Source organism: Zonotrichia leucophrys, chromosome 7, assembly GCF_028769735.1.
Source record: "Zonotrichia leucophrys gambelii isolate GWCS_2022_RI chromosome 7, RI_Zleu_2.0, whole genome shotgun sequence".
In the NCBI taxonomy this organism is placed as follows: Eukaryota; Metazoa; Chordata; class Aves; order Passeriformes; family Passerellidae; genus Zonotrichia; species Zonotrichia leucophrys.
In genome coordinates, this window is record NC_088177.1 from 112098 (window position 1) to 132494 (window position 20397).

Sequence of the window (20397 nt, forward strand, 5' to 3'; positions counted from 1 at the left end):
TCTAAGGTACTTTTTGAACTATGGCTGCTTCTCCTGCTCTTCTTTGATTTCTGTTTTGCCTCCCTTGGCATGTACATTTTATGAGATTAGGTTTTCTAGGTTGGAAGTTGGTGTAGCTCGTAAGTACAAATATTAAATCTACCTCAATAAACTGAACCCGTGAGAAACTGCAATTCAAGTACGAGGCAGAGAAATAAAAATTACACTTACGTAGTACTCTTCAAGATAGTAAGAGAATTAACTTCTAGTCAAGTGGTAGAGATAAATATTTTGGGTTAAAGTCCTTAGGGGTGATGCATGATGGTGTGGTACACATTAATGATGTGGTCTTGGTTCTGAACAGTGCATTTTCAGAACATAATTAATAACAAAGCACTTTGGAATGTGTGCAAACCAAATGTGACTTGTACTTTGGGGATGATCTTAACTGGGAATGATTCAGACTTTAGATAAGTATCTTTGCAGATACTGATAACTCCTTTGAAATCTGAATGTCTCATTAACAAACTGCCATTTCTTTTGCTGAAGTTACGCAAAACCTTTGTAATTGTGAAAAATGAGCAGAAATAATTAAAAGACAAATTAAAAGAAAAAGCAGAAATAATTTATGTTGTGGTACAGTAAATTGGATTTTAAGGTTTATGTACATATAAGTGTGAAAACTAAAGCACTCTGAATATGTTTCTTCTGAACTGGTAACTTAAAAAACTCATTAAATACCAACTTTTCTTCTTGCTCTGAGCAGACATTTTCAAAATTTTTTACAAACCTTGCCTTTTTAAGGCAAGTTATAAAGAAGTCCTAAAGGATGCTTAGCTTGCAGATTTTCACCGCATTTGTCAAAAGCTTGGGGAAATGGTAAAAGAGGTTAAAATTTTGAAATACTGTTGTTCAGTTAAACAGGCTTACCTAGACGGTACATATTTTCTGCTCAGTAGACACAATAAACTCTAGTTTTAGTGGCCAGGTAAATAAAGCTATTCCTTTGTGAGAATGAACTTGGATATTTTTATCAAGAAAGTATTTTAGAATCTGCTTTTGTGATGCCTCAAAATACTGCAGGGCATGCTTTGGTTAGAGAATATAGTTCATGTAGCTTTAGGTATGTGGATGCTTAGAAGTTGCTTTTCATTGATTCAAGCTGGTGCAGAAACTGTTTTGCAGCGAATGAGGGGAGAACTCAGTTGTACTAACTAAAACTGGATGATTAAATGCATCTGTGTTTTCTCAGCTCAGTTGTTGAGCTCTATAACACTCGAAAGCAATATTTGAAAATACATTACTGCCTTTGCTTGTTATGTATGCCAGAATTTCTGTAAACACTCTGTTGGAAAACAGCACCTCATAGCTTGACACATTTTTTCATTCATGTTGAACAGTGGATTATATGAAAGCAGAATATTATTCATAATATTAAATGAAAGCAGAAGTTGTTAAGTTTACATAATTAGGAAAAATCTGTTTTGCCCTTTAGAAAGGGTTGAACAATTTGATTTAATGAGAAATAATTAAAAATAACACAGTAATGGCATATCTACTAGGTAAAAAGTTAGCATATGCTTGAATAGTCTTCAAAATCTTTCTTACTGGTGGAATTTACAGAAGTTCTTAGTGATAGTCTCTCAATAGATAGCTTCTGTGCGTCGTCAAGAAATTGTCCTGCCCAAATAATACATCACAGCACTTGCATATTTAATATCTACAACTCCCCTTAGATTTGGGGTTATTTCAATGTGTGTTTGTAATACCTCGCTGTGGCATGTGTCGATTGAAAGGGCGTGCAGTGGTGTCTCCTGAAGGAGGAGGAGGTCATTCCGCGCATCAGAGCCATGGAGGGGCGCCGGGGGCGGCCCCCCAACGCCGACAGGCAGCACCCCCGCGAGGAGCCGCGCTCCCGGCGCCGCAAGGGCCGCCCGCCCAACGTCGGCAGCGGAGAATTCCTGGACAGCGCTGACACAAAGCTGCTGAGGAAGCTCCAAGCTCAAGGTAAGAGGGTATCAGTATATAAAGGGTTAATGTTTTTCCTGTAGGAGAGTGGTTTGTCTCACTAGGATATTAGTATATAGCGTTTTATTTTAGGTATTTGTTACGTGCTGTTATTGAAGACTTTTTGATAAACCACTAAATGGTTTATCAGTATAGGTTTTAAAGAAGGAAGTGCATACGTAAGGACGTGTCTAAAAGCTTACTCTGTAGTTACTGCTCAGGAAGCTGACAGTGTTTTGGGGAGTTCAAGCGTGCAGGTCCTGGACCTCAGTCCTTTGAAACGGAAGCTAAATTCATCCTCCAAAACATCCGTCCTCTACTCCAGTTGTCTCCTATGAGTGTGTCCATAAACATTTAATTCAAATTCCAGAAATGCTATCACAGGGTCGTAGAATGCTTCAGGAGGTTACTTATTAGCATAAGAATGGCTGACTTTAGGTAGACACAGGAAAGAGGCATGTGGCCCAGGTGACTGTGTTCTTGCTTCATTAAGAAATTATTACATAATTACATGAGGTGACTTGTAAGGAAAGCTAATTCAATGCTTTCTGAATAAAATGCTGATTTAGTAGTTTTGAAAAAAATGTTTTCTGCTTTAGAAGAAAGAGGAAAATGTTTTTAAAATAAAACCAGCATAATTGGTATGATTCTGTCACTTAAATAATTTTTTCCTCTGAAACCAGTATTTGTTTTATATAGAAAGTATCCATGATCATTTGCACTGTTCACATGGTTACTGATACATGATGTGCCATTAATGGTAGTTCATAGAAAAAATTTGTAGACGCCAGTGTGTGCAAAACAAATCCTCTGTTTGCGCTGTCTTTACAGCATACAAATGTCTGGAACATGAATTGTATCTTTATTGTTGGACAGCACTGTTTTTATGAACTTAATATTTTCTTTTTCTAACAGAAATAGCTAGGCAAGCAGCACAAATAAAGCTACTGAGAAAGCTTCAGAAGCAGGAACAAGCACGAGCTGCCAAAGAAGCAAAAAAACAGCAAGGTAAGTACTACTTGTGCAAGGTTGTGCATGCTAGGGGATTATTTTGGAAAGTGTTTATGAAAAATTACCTGTCTCTTGCCGTGTTCTGCTGATATTATTTGCTTTTGTTTGTTAGCTATTATGGCAGCTGAAGAAAAGCGAAAGCAAAAGGAGCAGATAAAGATAATGAAGCAACAGGTAAATTATGCAATTGCTAAATAAGTTCTTTAAATTATATTTTCATTATCACACAATAAGGTGTATTTCAGATATCTAGTAAATTACTAAGAATACTGATTACAAAGTGTATGTTTTAAATCTAGTTTTAAAGCACACACAGTGTATTAAAATTACTGTATTAAAATTGTAAATATATTAAAATTCTGAACTTCATTAAATCCACCATTAACCCATGTCCCCAGGTGTCACATCAACACATCTTTCAAATTCCTCTGGGGACAGTGACTCCACCGCTGCCCTGGGCAGCCTGTGGCAGAGCTAGATAACCCTTTCCAACATTCTTCCATGAAGAAATGTTACCTAATACTAAACCTGCCTTTATGTGAGGCCATTTCTTCTTGTCCTGTCCCTTGTTCCAGGGAGCAGAGCCTGACCCTCACTTGGCTGCACACACCTGTCAGGGAGTTTGAGAAAGCAAGAAGGTCCCCCTTGAGCCTCCTTTTTTCCAAGCTGAGCCCCTTTCCCAGCTCCCTCAGCTGTTCCTGGTGCTCCAGCCCCTTCCACAGCTCTCTTACCCTTCTGCTCTGGACATGCTACATCCCCTCCACGTCTGTATATGATTTCAGCATCCCAACACTTGGAAAAAGTACTAGTATTGGTTTTCCTGTAAGTGACATGGGAAGAGGACAGAGATGCTGCTTGCCAGTGTAGAGAGAAAATTCATGTGGTCAAAGCTCAGTTGAAGTTGAAGCTGCCAGAATTGTGGGGGACAACAGAAATAAGTTTTTTCAAATACATTAATGACAATCCTCGTTGTGTTTATAAATTGGGAAATGAGGGGCTGAAGAGCAGCTGCAGGAAGGGATCTGGGAGCCCTGGTTGATGGCAAGTGTGGTGTCAAGTCAGCAGTGCCCTGGCACCCAGGAGGGACATCTTTGCCCTTAATTTTATTGATAAGGTTGTACGGTGTTGGACTTCTCAACAGTTTACAGAGCTCATAAACTGGAGTTTAGACTTCATGTAGCAGCTCTATTTGTCGGAAAACTTAGTACATCTTTCTCATCTGTCATTGCTCTTTTACTGTTAAATATTATAGACTGTCTTTTCTTAGGAGCTTGGTTTTGGTTACTTTTCAATAAAGTATATACATCACTGTGTATATACTTTCTTGTACGTATCACTATGTGTCACTGTGTTCTCCAGAGAGTAAAATTTTAGAGTGATCCCTGTTCTCAGAGTCTAAGGCCAGCTCACAAGAAAACAATGTATTCTGTACAGATGGGCTTTACTCATGCTGTTGGGAAAGCGTCTGCAGTTCCAGAGAAGCTCATTGAGCTTCTTTTCAAGCTTCTGGTCCAGGCTTCCCCCAGCTTGCAGGGCTATTCCATGATCTGGGTTTTGCTATTAAAACTTTACAGAAAGTCCAGCTGGATGGATGCACTTTTCTTCAAAATGGTCCTTCCTAATCACTGTGGCTCAGTCAGCTCTTTTGAGATAATCGCAAATAATGTGCTAATGAATTTTTAATAGCTAATTTAATAGACAAACCTATGCAACACAGGTAGTGTGAAATGATTCCAGTGTTTGCAATGATTGCATTTTTCAATCAATGCAATAAGACTTGGTTCAGATTTTAGGAATTAATTTATGAAGAAAGATATATTAGAATATGGTTGCCCAGCATCCATCTGTGGAGTGCATAACTGGATAGTTTTTTTTCACCATGATGAAACGTGCTTAAATATGTTGTAGTACCCATGGTTCCTGTTCCAGTTACTTCTTTTGTTACAGCATGTATACAATTCTATCACTAAACTGCATACTAAAGCTTCCAAAATTAGCATTAATTACCTGAGTGCTTCAAATATATGGAGCAACTGAAATGTACTTAGCTGAGCATGTTAGCCAGGTTGCGTGTGGGTGAGTGTTCCTGGCTGACAGAGCATGGGCTTTGGGTTTTTCTGAGCTCAGCTCACTGTGCTGCCTGTGGGACCATAATGGCCTGAAAGAGGCTGTAAGAACTGAGGCATAAACAGCCTCAGTGCTTGGACAGACCTTGCTATTTCTTGGTCAAAGAGATCACTTCAAAACATCATGTATTTCATGGCATAGCTCACCCTTTTGTTCATTCTTAAGTAGCTTCACCATTGTCAGCTGGAATTGGAATACTCTAGTTTCCTTACTTGGTCATTAATCTGGTCCTCTTGAAGGTGTTAAAAAAATAATAAAAACTTTGACAATTTAAACATGAGCACCCATGCATTACTAGATGTGGTTTCCTTCAGGGTTCTACCAGACATGTAATACTAGTAAAATTTCTCAACATATGGGCACATGACTAAAAGGCTGAAAGTCAATAACAAAAAAGTATGTATAAACTTTGTCATTTTTAAAATGTAAAAGTAAATGTATAAAAAAGTATAGTATGTAAAAGTATATGTATTTTAAAAAAAGTATCGTTTCCTTTATATATATTTTTTAAAGAAGTAACTTTCTTACCCTTGTAGGAAAAAATTAAGAGAATTCAGCAAATTAGGATGGAGAAAGAACTTCGAGCTCAGCAAATTTTGGAGGTACAAATAGTGGCTCAAATGTTATTTTTCCATTGCCATTCTAAAATGTATTTTAGTAGTCACACATGTAGTTAGAAGCGCAACTAAATATAGCAGCTCTAATGACCTTATTTCTGAAGGCCAGTTCAAAGATGTGTCTTAAATTATTTTTCTTTAAAGATCAACATAAACTGTGATCCATAATCTTACAAATATTCACACTTGGGCTCACGGTTTTCTGTCAGAATAATCTTGTGTGTACATAAGTTAACAGCAGAACAATTCCTTAGTTAGAGAAAAAGTTTGCACTAGTAGGATGTACAATACAATGCTGTGGGTGTGCTCTGTATGAAATGCAGTGGGTTTAAAAATACTGTGGCTGTATTAGAGTATACTCTACAGGTTTGCTAGTGTAGTAGCAAAGATAGATTGCTAATTTTCAAGTCTCCATTGACATAAAAATTAATAGTAATCTCTTTGCCGTTTCTGTGTTTACCTGCTTTCTTAAGATAGCCAGTTTTGAGTGAAACAGTATGAGTGGGAAATTTTGGTTGAAATTTTTTGTTTGAAATTTTGGTTGAATTTTTTTTAAAGTAACTGAAATGTGAATTGATTGATCGTGAAGGCTGCATCACAGATTTCTTGCAATGTATACAATAAGTGATGATGTTCTTAACTTCTAAAGATACATAACTTTGCTTCTAGTCAGATTATTTTCAAGTTGTGATTGTGCTGTTGTGTGACCTGTTTTGCATGCACAGGCAAAAAAGAAAAAGAAGGAAGAAGCAGCAAATGCCAAATTATTGGAAGCGGAAAAACGAATAAAGGTTAGTTTAGTGGAGCTCCAAAAACAAGAACTGTGTTGTTATATGTTGCAGTGTGATGTAACATAACTCAAATAATTATATATAATGTATGTAGATGTATAAAAGCAATAGACTTGGGAGGCTGTTCATTGATAATGAAGCTGTACATAGAGACAGCAAATAATGACGTGTATGTATCGTTATAAAAAGCCATGAAGCATATGCAGAGGAGTTTGTGGCATGCACACACAGATATACAGAGACAGTACTTTATATGCCATTACCATGGTTGGCATAACAAAATGTTCTGCAGTAACATTATTCACAATATTCTTTTAAGCACACTGTATCAAAAAATGATGTTTCTTGGCGAGCATAGTATTTTCTAGGCTGTAATGCATGCAAAACTACAGAACTCTTTTACAAATATTGGAAAATACAGTGTCTGTGTGTGTGTGTATAAGTACTATTGCTGCTTCGGCATTCTAGGTGTGTTCTAACATGGAACTCCCAACTCCCCAGACTTACTGTCATGTATGCTGTGTATACTTCTCTGTAAGTTAGAATTTAAGTCAGATGTGCTGTTTTAGTGTGGCAGAACTGTGCAATTTGGTAAGTAAATTTTTATTGATGTTTTAAAAAAATACACTTCTGTTCTTCTGTTGAAGGAGAAAGAGATGAGAAGGCAGCAGGCCGTTCTTCTGAAGCACCAGGTTGGTATAAGTTTGGTTGACCAAACAGACAGAATGCCAATTGTCAGCTACTACTTTCAGTTGGAAGGGGGGTGGGGTAGAATCCTCAAAATATGCCCTTTTTAAACTTCTGGGTTTGATTCCTGCACAGATTTTCTTTTGCCTTATGATTTTTTGCTTTGCTTTGGTATTGGGGTCTTTTGGGGGATTATAAAGTGGTTTTATGACTTTGTGATTTCTGTTTCATAATGTTGTGCCAACTCTTTCTACCAGGAGTTGGAGAGGCATAGACTAGATATGGTATGGGTATGTTTATTTTTGTACATCTAACACCGCATTGTGATTTGGTTGTGATATGGTTGTCATAGCAATGCATAAAATGTAGCACTGGCTGCTGTCATATTACATACTGCTGCATGGCTTTACAGCACAGTGCATTGCATACATCTGCTTGTCTTGTCTGTTAAGGAAAAAAAAAACATGTCTTGAACATGTGTATAAATTGAATGTGGCAATAACTAAATGTGGTTTTTAACCAGGGATCTATGTTACTGATGTCCCAGTAAAAATTTGACTAGTATATAAAATTAGGGATTGATGCAAAATCACTAGGATGGTCACTTGGATGATTTTTGCAAGCCTTGTCCCATTCACTGGGAATGAGTCCAGACATTTTAAATACCATTTGAATTAACCTGTTTTAGAAATCAGGGTGATGTCTTCCCGTTGTAAGATACTGAGGAAATAGCATTCAGTTGGTGGTAAATACATAATGTTATAAATATACAATGAAATATTAGAACGTAATCCTAGCCTCACTAAATTAGATGATAAAATTCCTATAGCCTTTACTGGGGCCAAGATTTGCTCTTCAGCTGTTAAGCTGAAGGAAAATCCCCTGTACTTAGTGCCTTAGAATACTGCTCCTTAATGCATTTGAAGCTACTGACATAATTTACTGAGGGACAGGCATCAGTAAATGCAAGTGTTGTTGCATATGTATATGCACCACTACTGGCTTGATTAAAACTGATCTAGAGCTGATAAAAGTAATCATGTTAATTTGTTGCTTGGTTAGAAAAATGTTAATACTTGCAATGTTTGAAAAAGACCAGTTTAAAATTTCTGCTGAATTGGCTATTGAAGAAGTAAATTGCAAGTTCCGTCATAGCAGATGTAAGGTAACTGACCTGTTCCAGCCAACCATTATGCTTTTTGTTCTGCCAGCTTATGAAGGAGCATCACAACTGACCATAAGTAAATCTGTATGCTTCTTATTTACACTGTCTCCATGTTCATTGCTTTACCTTTTTGCTTTTGATTGTTCTTGTATTTGCTTTCTAAACCTGAACTAAAACATGCACAGACTTGGCCATTCTTGTCCTATATTTAGTATTTACTGTGACTTGTCTATTAATGCTAAATTTGTTACTCTGCTTTTTTACTGATTTGAAATGTGGTTTAGTTTTGCTCTAATATTACTCGCTTCAATAGGAACGAGAACGGAGAAGACAACATATGATGCTTATGAAAGCCATGGAAGCACGTAAAAAAGCAGAAGTGAGTATTAACTCTGAAAGTTTGAAGTTCTCCTAATTTTGTTCTGCAATCATCTGTAGAAGAGCAATGTCCTTTTACATTATGTATAATTTGATTTGTGTACATTGCAGCAGTAGGACAAGAATCATTAGGCACAAATTGGAATACAGGAAATTCTGTACAAACTTAAAAAACTTTTTTACTTGGAGAGAGATGGTTGAACATTGGCACAGATGGCCCAGTTTTGAGAGTTCTGGATGTTTTTGAGAAGAAACAGAAGTAAAATACAAAAAAACCCACAATTACTCATTTGCTTTTTGTTTTACATTTATGTATTTCTGTATCCTGGGCCTTTTTTTTAAAATCTATATCCTTAAACTTTTGTAAATAAAGTGCAGATAATGAGGATGTTGAAATAAGATAGCCATCATTATAGCAAGTAGTTGTTAAGGAAATTGTCAAAACTTCTTTCTAGGATGTATTTGCAAATTTCAATAAATGCAACTGACCAAACCCAAGAAAAACTGAATAATACTTCATTACAAGGAAATAGAGGAAGATGATACCCCAAGCACCCATTCCACTGTTGGAAGTCTGGATACCAGGCTAAATGGTCATTTAGTCTGATCCAGTGCTCCAATTATATTTTTACTCTAACAGATATAGAGCAGTGTTTATTTCAACCAGTAGAAGTAATATTTAAATAGATTTATGAAACGTAGTGCAGCCTAAAGTTTTCAGTTTTAATCAAAACTATAAATTTCTGTGTGGACACATAAATATCCATATATACATCTCTGGTTTTCTTCTGTTGTAGAGCATTTCAAATTGGGAAAAACAAGTTGTAAGCAATGCCAGCTGACCTTGGGACATTGACATAGGCTAAGATAAAAGGCAGTAAACCATTTTGTCCATTGGGATTTTTCAATACAAGATGTCTCTTATGAACTCAGGGTAGATAAAGAGGGCCTGCGTTGGCAGTGCAGAGGGTGCTTACACAGCTGTAGAGTAGCAAACAAGTGGGCAGGTGGGTAGTTCTGAATGTCAGTGCATTTTTTTCTGCCAGTGTAAATTTACTGGTCCAAATATGTTCTTTGTGTGTAGCATGAAATTCGATCTTGCTTTCCACTAAAGACTGTAGTAGTAGAAGTCACGATCTCTGTGCACTCACAGTGGTTATCCACAGTTGTCAATAGTGGTCTGATAATACTCCATGTAGAATCAAAAGGAAGAATAAAAAGTCATGTGCAGGTGCAGATTACAGAAGTCAGTGGTTAAGCAGAGCCTTTTAAAAACAGTGGCCCATGACTTAGTTTGCCTATCACTCATCATTTTCAAAATTTTGAGGTTCTGCTAGTAAAACTGGAAGAGAGAAAAAAGTGATCTTACAACAGTATTGGTTTCAAATTTGAGTGATTTTGTTGGTTTTACCCTTCCTTTACGTTAAAACTTTCCTTATTGATTGTATCGTTCTTATAGGTTACAGCACATAGTGTTGTTTCAAATTCTTGATTTTCTTTGTAAGTGTGTGAATATGTGGCGTTCATTTCGTTTTTCCTTTTATTCGTTAGAAAGAGCGTGCTGAGCAGAGAAACGTGATAAGAAGTGATTCAAATAAGGAACGATAAACGGAACAGCGAAGATTGGATTAGTAGTCTTGGCATGTTGGAGAGTTGGTGCAGTATTGGTGTGACTCCCCTGGGGAGGGTGTTGAAGAGACAGTAGATGCTGGACTTCTCACTTGATGATGTGTGTGTTCTTTATAAGACATAAAGGACAAAATGTTCAGTTTTAGGTTGCATGCAAAGTGTGTGGTAATTCAAGGCCAGAAGCTACCTGTGTTTGAAAAGATTGGTTGTGTTTTATAAGGCATTCATATCTAGTTTATGTATTATGGGACTTTTTCAGCCATGTATTGTTCAGTGAGGTTTCTTGAGTGGTCTCTGCTGTAGCAGGTGCAGATTAACAATACTGGGGTGTAAGCAGAGCCTTTAAAATCAGGTGCCTTGCATGGCAATTCTTTGCCATATTTTCACTCACTCATCTTTCTTAAATGGTACTTGAAAGAGTTTTTCTTTGCAAACATACGTAAAACCTGTGTCTCTGTGGACAGGAGAGAAAAAAGTGAATCTTAGATTGCTTTACAAATTCAGTGATTTTGTTCTAGTTTTCCCCTCCCCTTTACTTTAAAACTTTCCTTAATTGGTGTGACGATTCTTAAGGTTACAGAACTAGTGTTCTTCAAATTCTTAGATTGTTCCTTTGTAAGTTTAATATGTGGGGTTTATTTTTTTTCCTTTTAATTCTCTTAAGGAAAAAGAGCGGCTAAAGCAAGAGAAACGTGATGAAAAAAGATTAAATAAGGAACGTAAACTGGAACAGCGAAGATTGGAATTAGAAATGGCAAAGGAGCTAAAGAAGCCTAATGAAGATATGTGCTTAGCAGACCAGAAGGTAGTCACAACAACATAGACTTACTTTGTTGCTTCTTGTTTTTGTATTTTATAATTCTGTGAATAACTTTCTTCTTGCACTCACACTCAAAGCATTCAAGTTTTAATTGAGGTAATTAGAGAGCTATTTGAAATACATACAAGATACTAGAACACTACACAGTAGCATATGTTTATGTAAAAGCTTTCTGTTTAAAAGAGGCCTGCTTCCTAAAAGCGTGATTGCTTTTTAAAAATTCTTTACTCAAGCTATTTTTACACCAGGAATGTGCATCATGTCTCAGTACACAGACACTATATAGTTATCTAGAGAACTCTTACAAGCTGTTGCTCAAAAAGAATTACTCTCCCAGTCTTCCAACTTCTTAGTTTTTGTCCGTAAGAACTTGACGAAGGTTGGGTTCAAAGTCTGTTCCAGAGAAGTTCCTTCCCTTTGTCAGGGTCCGTCCTAGTGGACAGATGACCTGATGGTTCGTAGGAGTGATCTCAGAGTGCAAAACACCAGCACGGTACAAGGGGGTTTGCAGTGATAATCAAAACAAATGCAGTTTTATTGAAATAACTACAGCAAAAATGCGATAGAGGGATTAAGGGAGAGAAAAAGAGAGAGAAAGAGAGAGAGAGAGGGGATATAGCTACCAACGCAGAGACGAAGTCCTTTGGTGCAGTCCAGCCGAGGGTCCGCCTGCTACGCTGGGGAGATCTCAAAGGCTATAGCTAACTCAGAGGCTTTTATTACTGAAAATTGTGAGGGGGGGGAACAGATACAGTAGGGAACAGATGTAACAGGTAGTCCATGTTCTCAGCAGTAAATGAGCTTGATAGATGTAACAGGTAGTCCATGCTCTCAGCAGTAAGCGAGAGCCATTGTATTCTCGGTCCAGTGGTCACAACCTGCAGGCAAACATCTCGCTTCGGTCACCTTGCCTCCCCACACACCTGCCCCGGGCTGGGGGTTTCAGTCCCAGTCCTTGGAAGGAGCAGAGGGGCCTTTTAGGAGTTTCATGTCTCAGTCCTTGGTGGAGAAGCTCCTCACATCTCTGTCTGTCTGTCACGGTGGTTGTGAAACAGGTGAGGGTCTTCTGTGGGAGACCACCCGAAACTCAGGAGAGTCCAGCCAGGCCGAGAGGTGGGACAGCTCCCAGAGCTGCTGTTGTTGCAAACGGGGCACAGTGCCCCCTTCTCAGCATACAGCAACACTGAGCTTTCAGGTCTCAGGGCCCGTGGCGTGTGACTTTTCTCCTTCAGAGCCAGATATAGACGGGGGGGGTCTTCTCTTCAGTGGTCTCCCAAGGACGATCGTGAGGCAGATGAGGGAAAATTCTGACAGACTCTCACACCCTTTTTCCCTTAAATAGTTTTACACTACCTTTTAGAGTAATTTGGCTCAGAATAGATCTTTACTGTGTCTCCTGGCCAAAAAGGAAGTATTTTGTAATCTCTTGCCTTGTGTAATTTGTGAACACGTAAATGTGTTTCAGCATTGAATGGGCAAGGGGTGCAGGGTACCCCTTGGAAGGAAGGTTGTCTGTACCTTCCAGCATTTTTATGCTGTAGGTCAGAAGGAAGTGTCAATCAATTTTCCCAGCTGTTATAAAAAAATTTCTTTTGAAATATGCTACCGAATTTTTCACGTTTTTTCTTTGCTTTCCAGCCTTTCCCAGAGCTGCCTCGCATCCCAGGCCTTGTTCTTGATGGAAGCACGTTTTCTGATTGTCTCATGGTAGTGCAGTTCCTGCGTAACTTCGGTAAAGTTCTTGGCTTTGATGTGGCCATAGATGTTCCCTCCCTGAGTGTTCTTCAAGAGGGTTTGCTCAACATAGGGGACAGCATGGGAGAAGTACAGGACTTGCTTGTGAAACTTGTCTCTGCAGCTGTGTGCGATCCTGGACTTGGTACAGGATACAAGGTAAAAAGAAAAAATCCATAGTAAACACCCTGTATATACAAATGCATTCTTCATAATGTGTCTCTGACACTTCTGTCCTATGGATTTCTTTTGACTTTCTTAATTCTTTTCTTCAGTGTCATGGTTCTAATGTTACTCCAAAACTTTGTGTCCCATCAGCCTTCCCATTTTCTGGACATGATAAATTTCCGTGCATTTTCTCTTCACACAAACACACATCCCATTTTTATTTGGATCTTTTGCAGAGCACTGTCACATCTGTGGCCATGTCTTTTAACTCCTTTCCAACCATTCCTTTGCATTCTTATCCTCATCTTATATTCTCAGGGAATCTTGCTATTTCTTTCCCTAAGGTCTGCTGTCTAGGTCACTGCATCAAAACCCCAATTCATTCATGACTCTCTTTCTTACTGGCCTTCTTTTTCAGCTTTCTTCCACTCTAGAGTTCTTCATAGTATTGTACACAGCAGTATTCATCAGTTTTCAGTTGGACCATGCCTTTGTACATGTAATCCATTTAATTATTGCTAATATTATCTCTGTTTTTAAAACTTAGAGGTGAAGGCATTCAAATTAGTTTCTGTATTTAAGATTTACATTTGAATAGTCTCAGAGAATAATCATGTTTGATATACTTATGTAAAAATGCAAACAAGCCCATACTGTCTTCTATGAACAATAATATAGCCTACAAAGGAAAATGGTGTTTTTAAAAGATGACTGTTTGAAATGTCTTTGTTCTTTTTAGGCTAAAACTATTCTTGGGGAACACTTACTGAATGTTGGTATCAATCGAGATAATGTGTCTGAGATTCTGCAGATTTTCATGGAGGCTCATTGTGGGCAAACAGAGCTGACAGAGAGCTTGAAGACAAAAGCTTTTCAGGCACATTCTCCAGCTCAGAAAGCATCAGTGCTTGCTTTTCTGGTCAATGAGTTAGCATGCAGCAAAAGTGTAGTAAGGTAAGATTTTTCCCAAACAGGTGTGTGAAAATAAAATCATAAAAAATGTTGTAGTTCAGAAATGCTGTGTATTCACTGTATTCTGTTACAGGGGGACTACTTATGTTCTTCTTACAATGAAAGCTGAAATTGGTTGAGTTACTGCTTCTTATTTTTATGAACTGTTGATATGATGGAAGAATATAACTTTTCCGTGTTTGGTCTGTAATTTTGTTTTCGAAGCTTGAACCAAAATTTCTCTAGCAATTTTAAGAATAAAAGATGAGGTTGATTGCCAAGAAATTTACTAGGTGTTCTAGGGAATAATTTAGAAGAGTTGTTCAAGGCTTCTGCAGTACACTATTTTCCCTTTTTTCCTTTTGTTTTTGAAGATGTTTTGAAGATGTTTCTTTAAGTAGGGTCATAAGGTGAGGTGGCAAGGATCATTGTAGCAATTCAAGAAAGTGTATGTGTTGCATTTGTGGTCAGCAGTGTACAGTATTTCATAATTTTAAATCCCCCTTATGTTCAACAACTTGTCAAAACCCACCAATGTGGAACAAAAAGTTAGGAAATGCCTTTTTCTGGGGTGCCTGTTCTTCCACAGACTGTCTATGTGGAAGTGTTTCATGACCTAATTGAGTGCTGCTGTGTTTCTTGGTGTATTCTGCTGGGTTTGGTACCCTGTGCTGCAAAAGTTAATCAGGGTCAAGTAAAGCAGGAATGGAAGAGATGCTTCAGGTTTTCCAAAGTTAGAAGATAGCAGAAGTGGGCAGTGCAAGTGCTGTGCATCAGCTGTTCAAGAAAGTTCATGTGTATTCTTCAAATTCATCATAGAAAGAAACTTCCTCTTGTTGCAGATGACTCAGGTCCTGTTTGTAGAAATGATCACTTAGAACTTGAGTTTCTATATTTTGATAATAGAAACAACGGTAATGTGGTGAATTGCTGAGGCCAGGATGTCTCGGACACGGGCACGCAGACGGTGGCTGCGCCAAAGCCCTCGTTTTGGTTCTTCAGTTTCTGCAGCCAAAAGTGGATGTTGGATTGTAGGTCCCAGGGATCCTAGGTAGAATACTTCAGATGTACCAGTGGTAACTGTTTTTTCATCACAGGGCTACGTGCTTTGTGGCAAAGACATTTGGAGGCTTGACACTGAACTAGAGCTATGAAAAGAAATGTTGAGTGCCATGCTCCTTGTGGAAAGAAAACTGAGTGGTATTGGGGATAAAGACTGACATAACAGTGTGCTACATTGGCATTCCTTGTATTGTGATTTCCTATATTTAAAATTGTTTATTTTGAAATTTAAGGATTTCTCAAAAGATAGTTATTTGAGGGAAAAGTGTCTATATGTAATGTCTATCAGAAAAAAGATACGTAAGTTCACGGTTAATGGATTATTTTCATCTTTGACAGTGAAATTGATAAAAACATTGATTATATGTCAAACTTAAGGAGAGATAAATGGATGGTTGAAGGCAAACTTCGGAAGTAAGTTTCATTTCCTTAAATATTACAATATTTTGCTTTTTAGCCTTTGCTCACATACACTGCTCTATAGGGAATTGGTTCTAAGCATAAAATCAGCCGATGAAGTTACAGGTTTACCAAGATATTAATAATCAAACTGCTTAATTAAGACAGATGTGGGTTTAGGATGTTGCAACACCAGTCTTTTACAGTCTATTAAAGATGCATGAGATTCAGAGGGTTAGTGTCACTCAGATTTGGAGCAAAGTCAAGTCTAATTTTGTATTCTTTGGAGGAAACAAAAAACTTTTAATTGGAATATTAAAGGAGCCATACAATTGTTATTGACATAATCAAAGTTTATTTGGACCTACCAAAATTTCCAGTGTTCATTCTGAAAGGCATTTTAAGACAATGTGATTTTCATACAACAATTGCCAATTGAATTTTGCTAATTTATGTTATCTTAGTGTTCCTCATCTGTCAATGTCACGTCGTTCCCTATAGCTAGGGATCATATGTAGAATGCAAGCTTTGAGATATTTTTTATATTTCTTATATTTCTGTTTAAGGTAAAATTTGAACTTCTTAAAGGTTGTCAGTTTCATATTCACTGTTCTCCCATCCTACAAGACAAAATTCCATACAGCAACCATACTGGCTCCGACTATCAGGAAGCTGGACGGCGTAAAGTTAATGAATCACAGGGGGTAAAAACGCATAGCCAGACTCTGCTTTTTTTTCTCCTTTGTCATCTTTACCTCTTGCTAGGAACGGTAAATCCTTTCTTAGTCCTTGCTTTAGGTACTTCCATTTCTAATCTTATGTCTCCATTTTTTCCCTTTAATGTATCTCAGAAGGAAGAAGGAAAGAAGTAAAGAAGAAGGACAAGAGGGAGGTAGATGAAAAAATTAGACCAATAAAAAGACATTTTCTACTAACACTACAAATCCCAGTCTGCACAGAGTTAATGTATTTTAACCTTTAGGTAAACCCAGTTACTTTTTTCCTGTCTTCATCTGTGTCCCCTCTATGGGATATGGTTTAAGAAGTGTTTATGAAGTTCTGATGTAGCCAATTTACCATTAGCAAAATGGGACCCTTCCCTGTCCTTGTCTTCTTAGGGCCTGCTTAGTCTTTCTCTCCCTCCATCAAACTGTAAGTACTTGTAGATGTAGGATCTTCCCTTTTCCTTATAATCTCTCATTTCTTCCCTGTCAAGTAGTGAGCATCATACTCTGAAGTCCCAAGCTCATCCTCCTTGCTACAATAATGTTTCCATTTCTTGGAATTTTGCCTCGTGTGTGGAATTTGGGGTCCAGTGGTGCTCTCCCTATTTTTGAGTGCAAGTACTGCAGCAGAGCTTAGAAATGTTGCTCTTCTGCTTCTTTGAATTCAGTGAGCTTGATTCACCTCTCTCAAATTTGATTCAAAATTTTTGAGTTTTCCACTTTTTCTGATGAATTCCAAGAAGGTTCTAGAAGACTCTTCTTCAATCAATTTTAAACAATATTTTCTTCTTTATGATGTCAATTGTGTTTTCCATAAACCCTTACAACTGTTCTGGGGCTTCTCTGAAATGAAATCTGTACACATCAGTCTTCTTTTTTGCAGTTTTTTTCTGCTTCCAGACTTCATTCTTACACGTTGTCTTCCCCATCCATTCACATCTTGATCTAATTTTTAAGCATCCTAGTCCCAAGGAGTTTTGCACGGCAATAACTGGTCAGTTGAGTGCTCGCTGTGAGATCAAGAGCTGTAACCTCTTTTCCCATGCCTGCAGACCTTTATGTGCCCCTCCTGCAGGAAGCGTGTAGGGGATGGGTAACGGAGGCTGAGGAATGGATTTATTCAGTCTCAGCCTGTTTGGCCAGTGTTTGCTGTCATTAATCTTCAAACCACTGTGTCCAGGTTGGCTACAAGTATATTCAAGGGGGATGAGAAAAGATTCTATCTGCATCACGTGTTCGATGAAGGAGGTTTTAATTTTTGTGGGTATGTTCTCATTTTTTAAGGACATAAGCTGGGGAGGAGGGCAAAAATAAATGCAAAAGCCTGTTCTTGACATGTAAATAAGCAACAGTAAAATCCCATGTTGGAAAACAGAATCACTGTATTTTGTTTTAAGGGATGCTTTGCCTCTCACCTCTTTCCCCACTCTTCCCTCCTTTTCTCCTCCTTCCCTCAAGGATCTTAATAAGTGCAATGTAGATGGTTGGAAATTTGAGTTCTGAACTGCCTGGACTGTTTCTGCTTAGCTGATCTACAATGAGAGGTTGCATCTAATTCCTTCTCTATCACATTTTGCTGTGAATCTTGGTACTAATCCCTTTTTTTGTAAAGATGCCTATCTCATATGATCAAGTCATCTTTCTTTGTGCTGTCTATGTGACAGCTGTGGTCAGACTCTCACCTGAGATGATTCTGTGTTTTTTTTTTTTAATACTAGATAATCAAAGTCTCAGCATCTCCTTTTCTATTACATGTCTTCTCTGTGGCATCTCTTTTGTAGCGAGATTAACATAAAACAGAATAAAAATGAAATACTGCCTCTTAAAGAATTAGATAATAATAATTTGGTTTAATAATTTGTTTATTATAATAATTTGTTTTTATAAAGGACTTGAGTTTTTCACTGCAGCAGTGTTCTTTTCACATGCCAGTGTTTTGGTATGCTCTGTGTAAGTTAATTTCTGTTGAATGAAACCATTTCAACTCTAAATGATGATGGTATATGAAAACCAGCATCACTAAGGGGAGAAATTGCACCCTGAGTTTAGGTAGGAGATGCTAATGCTTTTTTTACCAAACTTTAATTTTTTGAGACGCAAGGTGAAGTACGTGAAAAGTACAGTGTTCAGAATTTCTTTGCCTTGGTACTACCTACTACATACATGCAAAAATTATGGGGGAGGCATGAACACTAAGTCAGAAGGTGAATTTTCCTTCTGTGATCTAGTTAGCATTATAAATGAGATTAGAGCAGGCTTAAGTCAATCATCTGGTTCTCTGATGGGCCACCCACTCTTTTTACAGGTCAGTAGACTTCATGATTCTCTCAGCAGCTGCAGATGCAGGTTTGGTCCATACCTGAAATTGAGAAAGACAGAACAGTTTCCTAAGTGAGGGTTTTCTTCTCTCAGTGAGCCATATGTCTAGGCAACAACAGAAAATCATGCTGCTTCTTGAAATAACTGTGCGTTTTTAAAGTTATGCTGGCATTGGTTTCTGCCTCTGCACTGCTTTGAGTAGGGACTGTTGCCTTCTGCTTGTGGTGCTATCAAAGAAGAGCATCTTTGGTTCATTTGCATGCTTGATAATTTGCAGTGTTGTGCAAGCTTCCTTTAGTGCTTGACAACATTACATCTTTATTTTTGTTTTCAGCAAAAGTAGCCTTTTTTGTTTCTTCTGATTTCTTTTAGGTATATGAAAGAGGTGTTGGCAGGTCATGGAACATTCGCTTGCCAGCTTTATTACTGAGTTGTCTTCAAGATTATCTTAGTGTATGTAAATTGTCTCTGAAATCATCCAGCACTGCAGCAGATAATCCAGTCATTAACTAGTGATTTTGATAGTTAATTCCTGTTTATTGGCAGGAATTTCCAGTCTACGTGAAGAAGCTTGAAGTTATCCTCTTGAAAAGGAAATTAGTTTTCTAAAAAACTTAATCAGTAGCCTGAGTGGTATTGATGCGCAGTGAGACTGAGGGTTTTTGCACAATACCTGAAAATGTTATTTGCTTCCAAATTCACTAAAAGGCTTGAGATTTTTTTAAACATATTTTAAATCACTAAAACAGACAAACATCCACTTGATATGGAAAAAATAAATGTATAAAACTTTATAAATTCTCCAGTGGAGTAACTAGTGCATAAAAACCCAACCCAAAACAACAGCAATAACAAAACCATACCAAGAAACCAAAGCCCAGCAGTTTTCAAGTCCCTTTGATGATTTCTTGGCTAACAGTCTTTTTCTAAAAGAAGCACTGCTCCCAGTTGAAGAGTGACACCTTCATTTCAGTTTGTGCTGTTGAGAACTGGCTCTGGTTATCAGTGTTTTAGAAGGCTGGTTCATTTGTCAATATTCCCTGGAACGAGTACTTGGACAGCATCATTGTACTTGTAGCTACTTGCTGTATGGAATATTGTTCTGTAGGATGGGAAGAGAGAGGAGTGCGACAAGGAAAAATTACGTCCTGGTAATTGTGTTTGTCGTTACTGTTCTGCTTTTCCCATCCTACCTTCTTCAGTCATCTCTTTAAAAATCTTTGTCTTTTCTACACGTTTATGAATCTCTTCTAAGTCAGTTGCGTTTTTGGTCTGCGTGATAAGTGACTGGTTCAGCCTGGCTATATACACCTCCTGTGGTTCAGCATGTTTGCCTGCAAGCTCCCTGATAGGTGGAACTGTAATTTTTGCTGTGTGGAATCTTGTCTTATAGGGGTTTTATAGAAGAAGGAGGTCTACTACAACCATAATAACTGGTATGTAAGTTTCCCTTTTCTTTCATAAAAGGAAAAATGACAGTTTGAGTAATCTTTAGTTGTTGAGGTAACTAAAATTCCCCAGGAAAAAAAAGTGTATCTTAGAATAAAAAGCTCAGCTAAAGGACAGAGGGCAAATAATATTTAAAGTTCATAAAAATCTAAAAATAAAAAAAAAATTTAAAAAAAATCAAATCAACCTGCTGTTGCCATGCAGTGTATATAATTTCATACTTCCAAGTGAGTATTTTTGCTTTTTTCTCCCTGACAATATACACAATATACACAAGTATTTTGTCATCATGTTCTTAAATGCATTAAATAAAAGATAAAGAAGTTGAAATGGTTCTTTCTTCTATATCGTCTTTCCTGACTTCTCGAAATCCCTCCTG

General features: G+C 37.7%; 1 protein-coding gene across 15 annotated transcripts in view; it reads left to right on the forward strand.

Moving 5' to 3' along the window:
• Positions 1-20397, forward strand: part of BAZ2B (bromodomain adjacent to zinc finger domain 2B) — a 94347-nt gene that overhangs the window by 58113 nt on the left and 15837 nt on the right. For 8 of the 15 annotated variants that reach the window (XM_064717705.1, XM_064717715.1, XM_064717709.1 and 5 more), the window contains 12 exons: positions 1776-1986; positions 2902-2994; positions 3110-3171; positions 5661-5726; positions 6467-6532; positions 7180-7224; positions 7477-7509; positions 8698-8763; positions 11056-11196; positions 12850-13104; positions 13853-14067; positions 15466-15540. In XM_064717705.1, coding sequence (XP_064573775.1) covers positions 1776-1986; positions 2902-2994; positions 3110-3171; positions 5661-5726; positions 6467-6532; positions 7180-7224; positions 7477-7509; positions 8698-8763; positions 11056-11196; positions 12850-13104; positions 13853-14067; positions 15466-15540 — 1328 coding nt within the window. The remainder of the gene's footprint in view (positions 1-1775; positions 1987-2901; positions 2995-3109; positions 3172-5660; positions 5727-6466; positions 6533-7179; positions 7225-7476; positions 7510-8697; positions 8764-11055; positions 11197-12849; positions 13105-13852; positions 14068-15465; positions 15541-20397) is intronic. The other 7 variants (XM_064717710.1, XM_064717711.1, XM_064717716.1 and 4 more) reach the window with 2 other exon arrangements.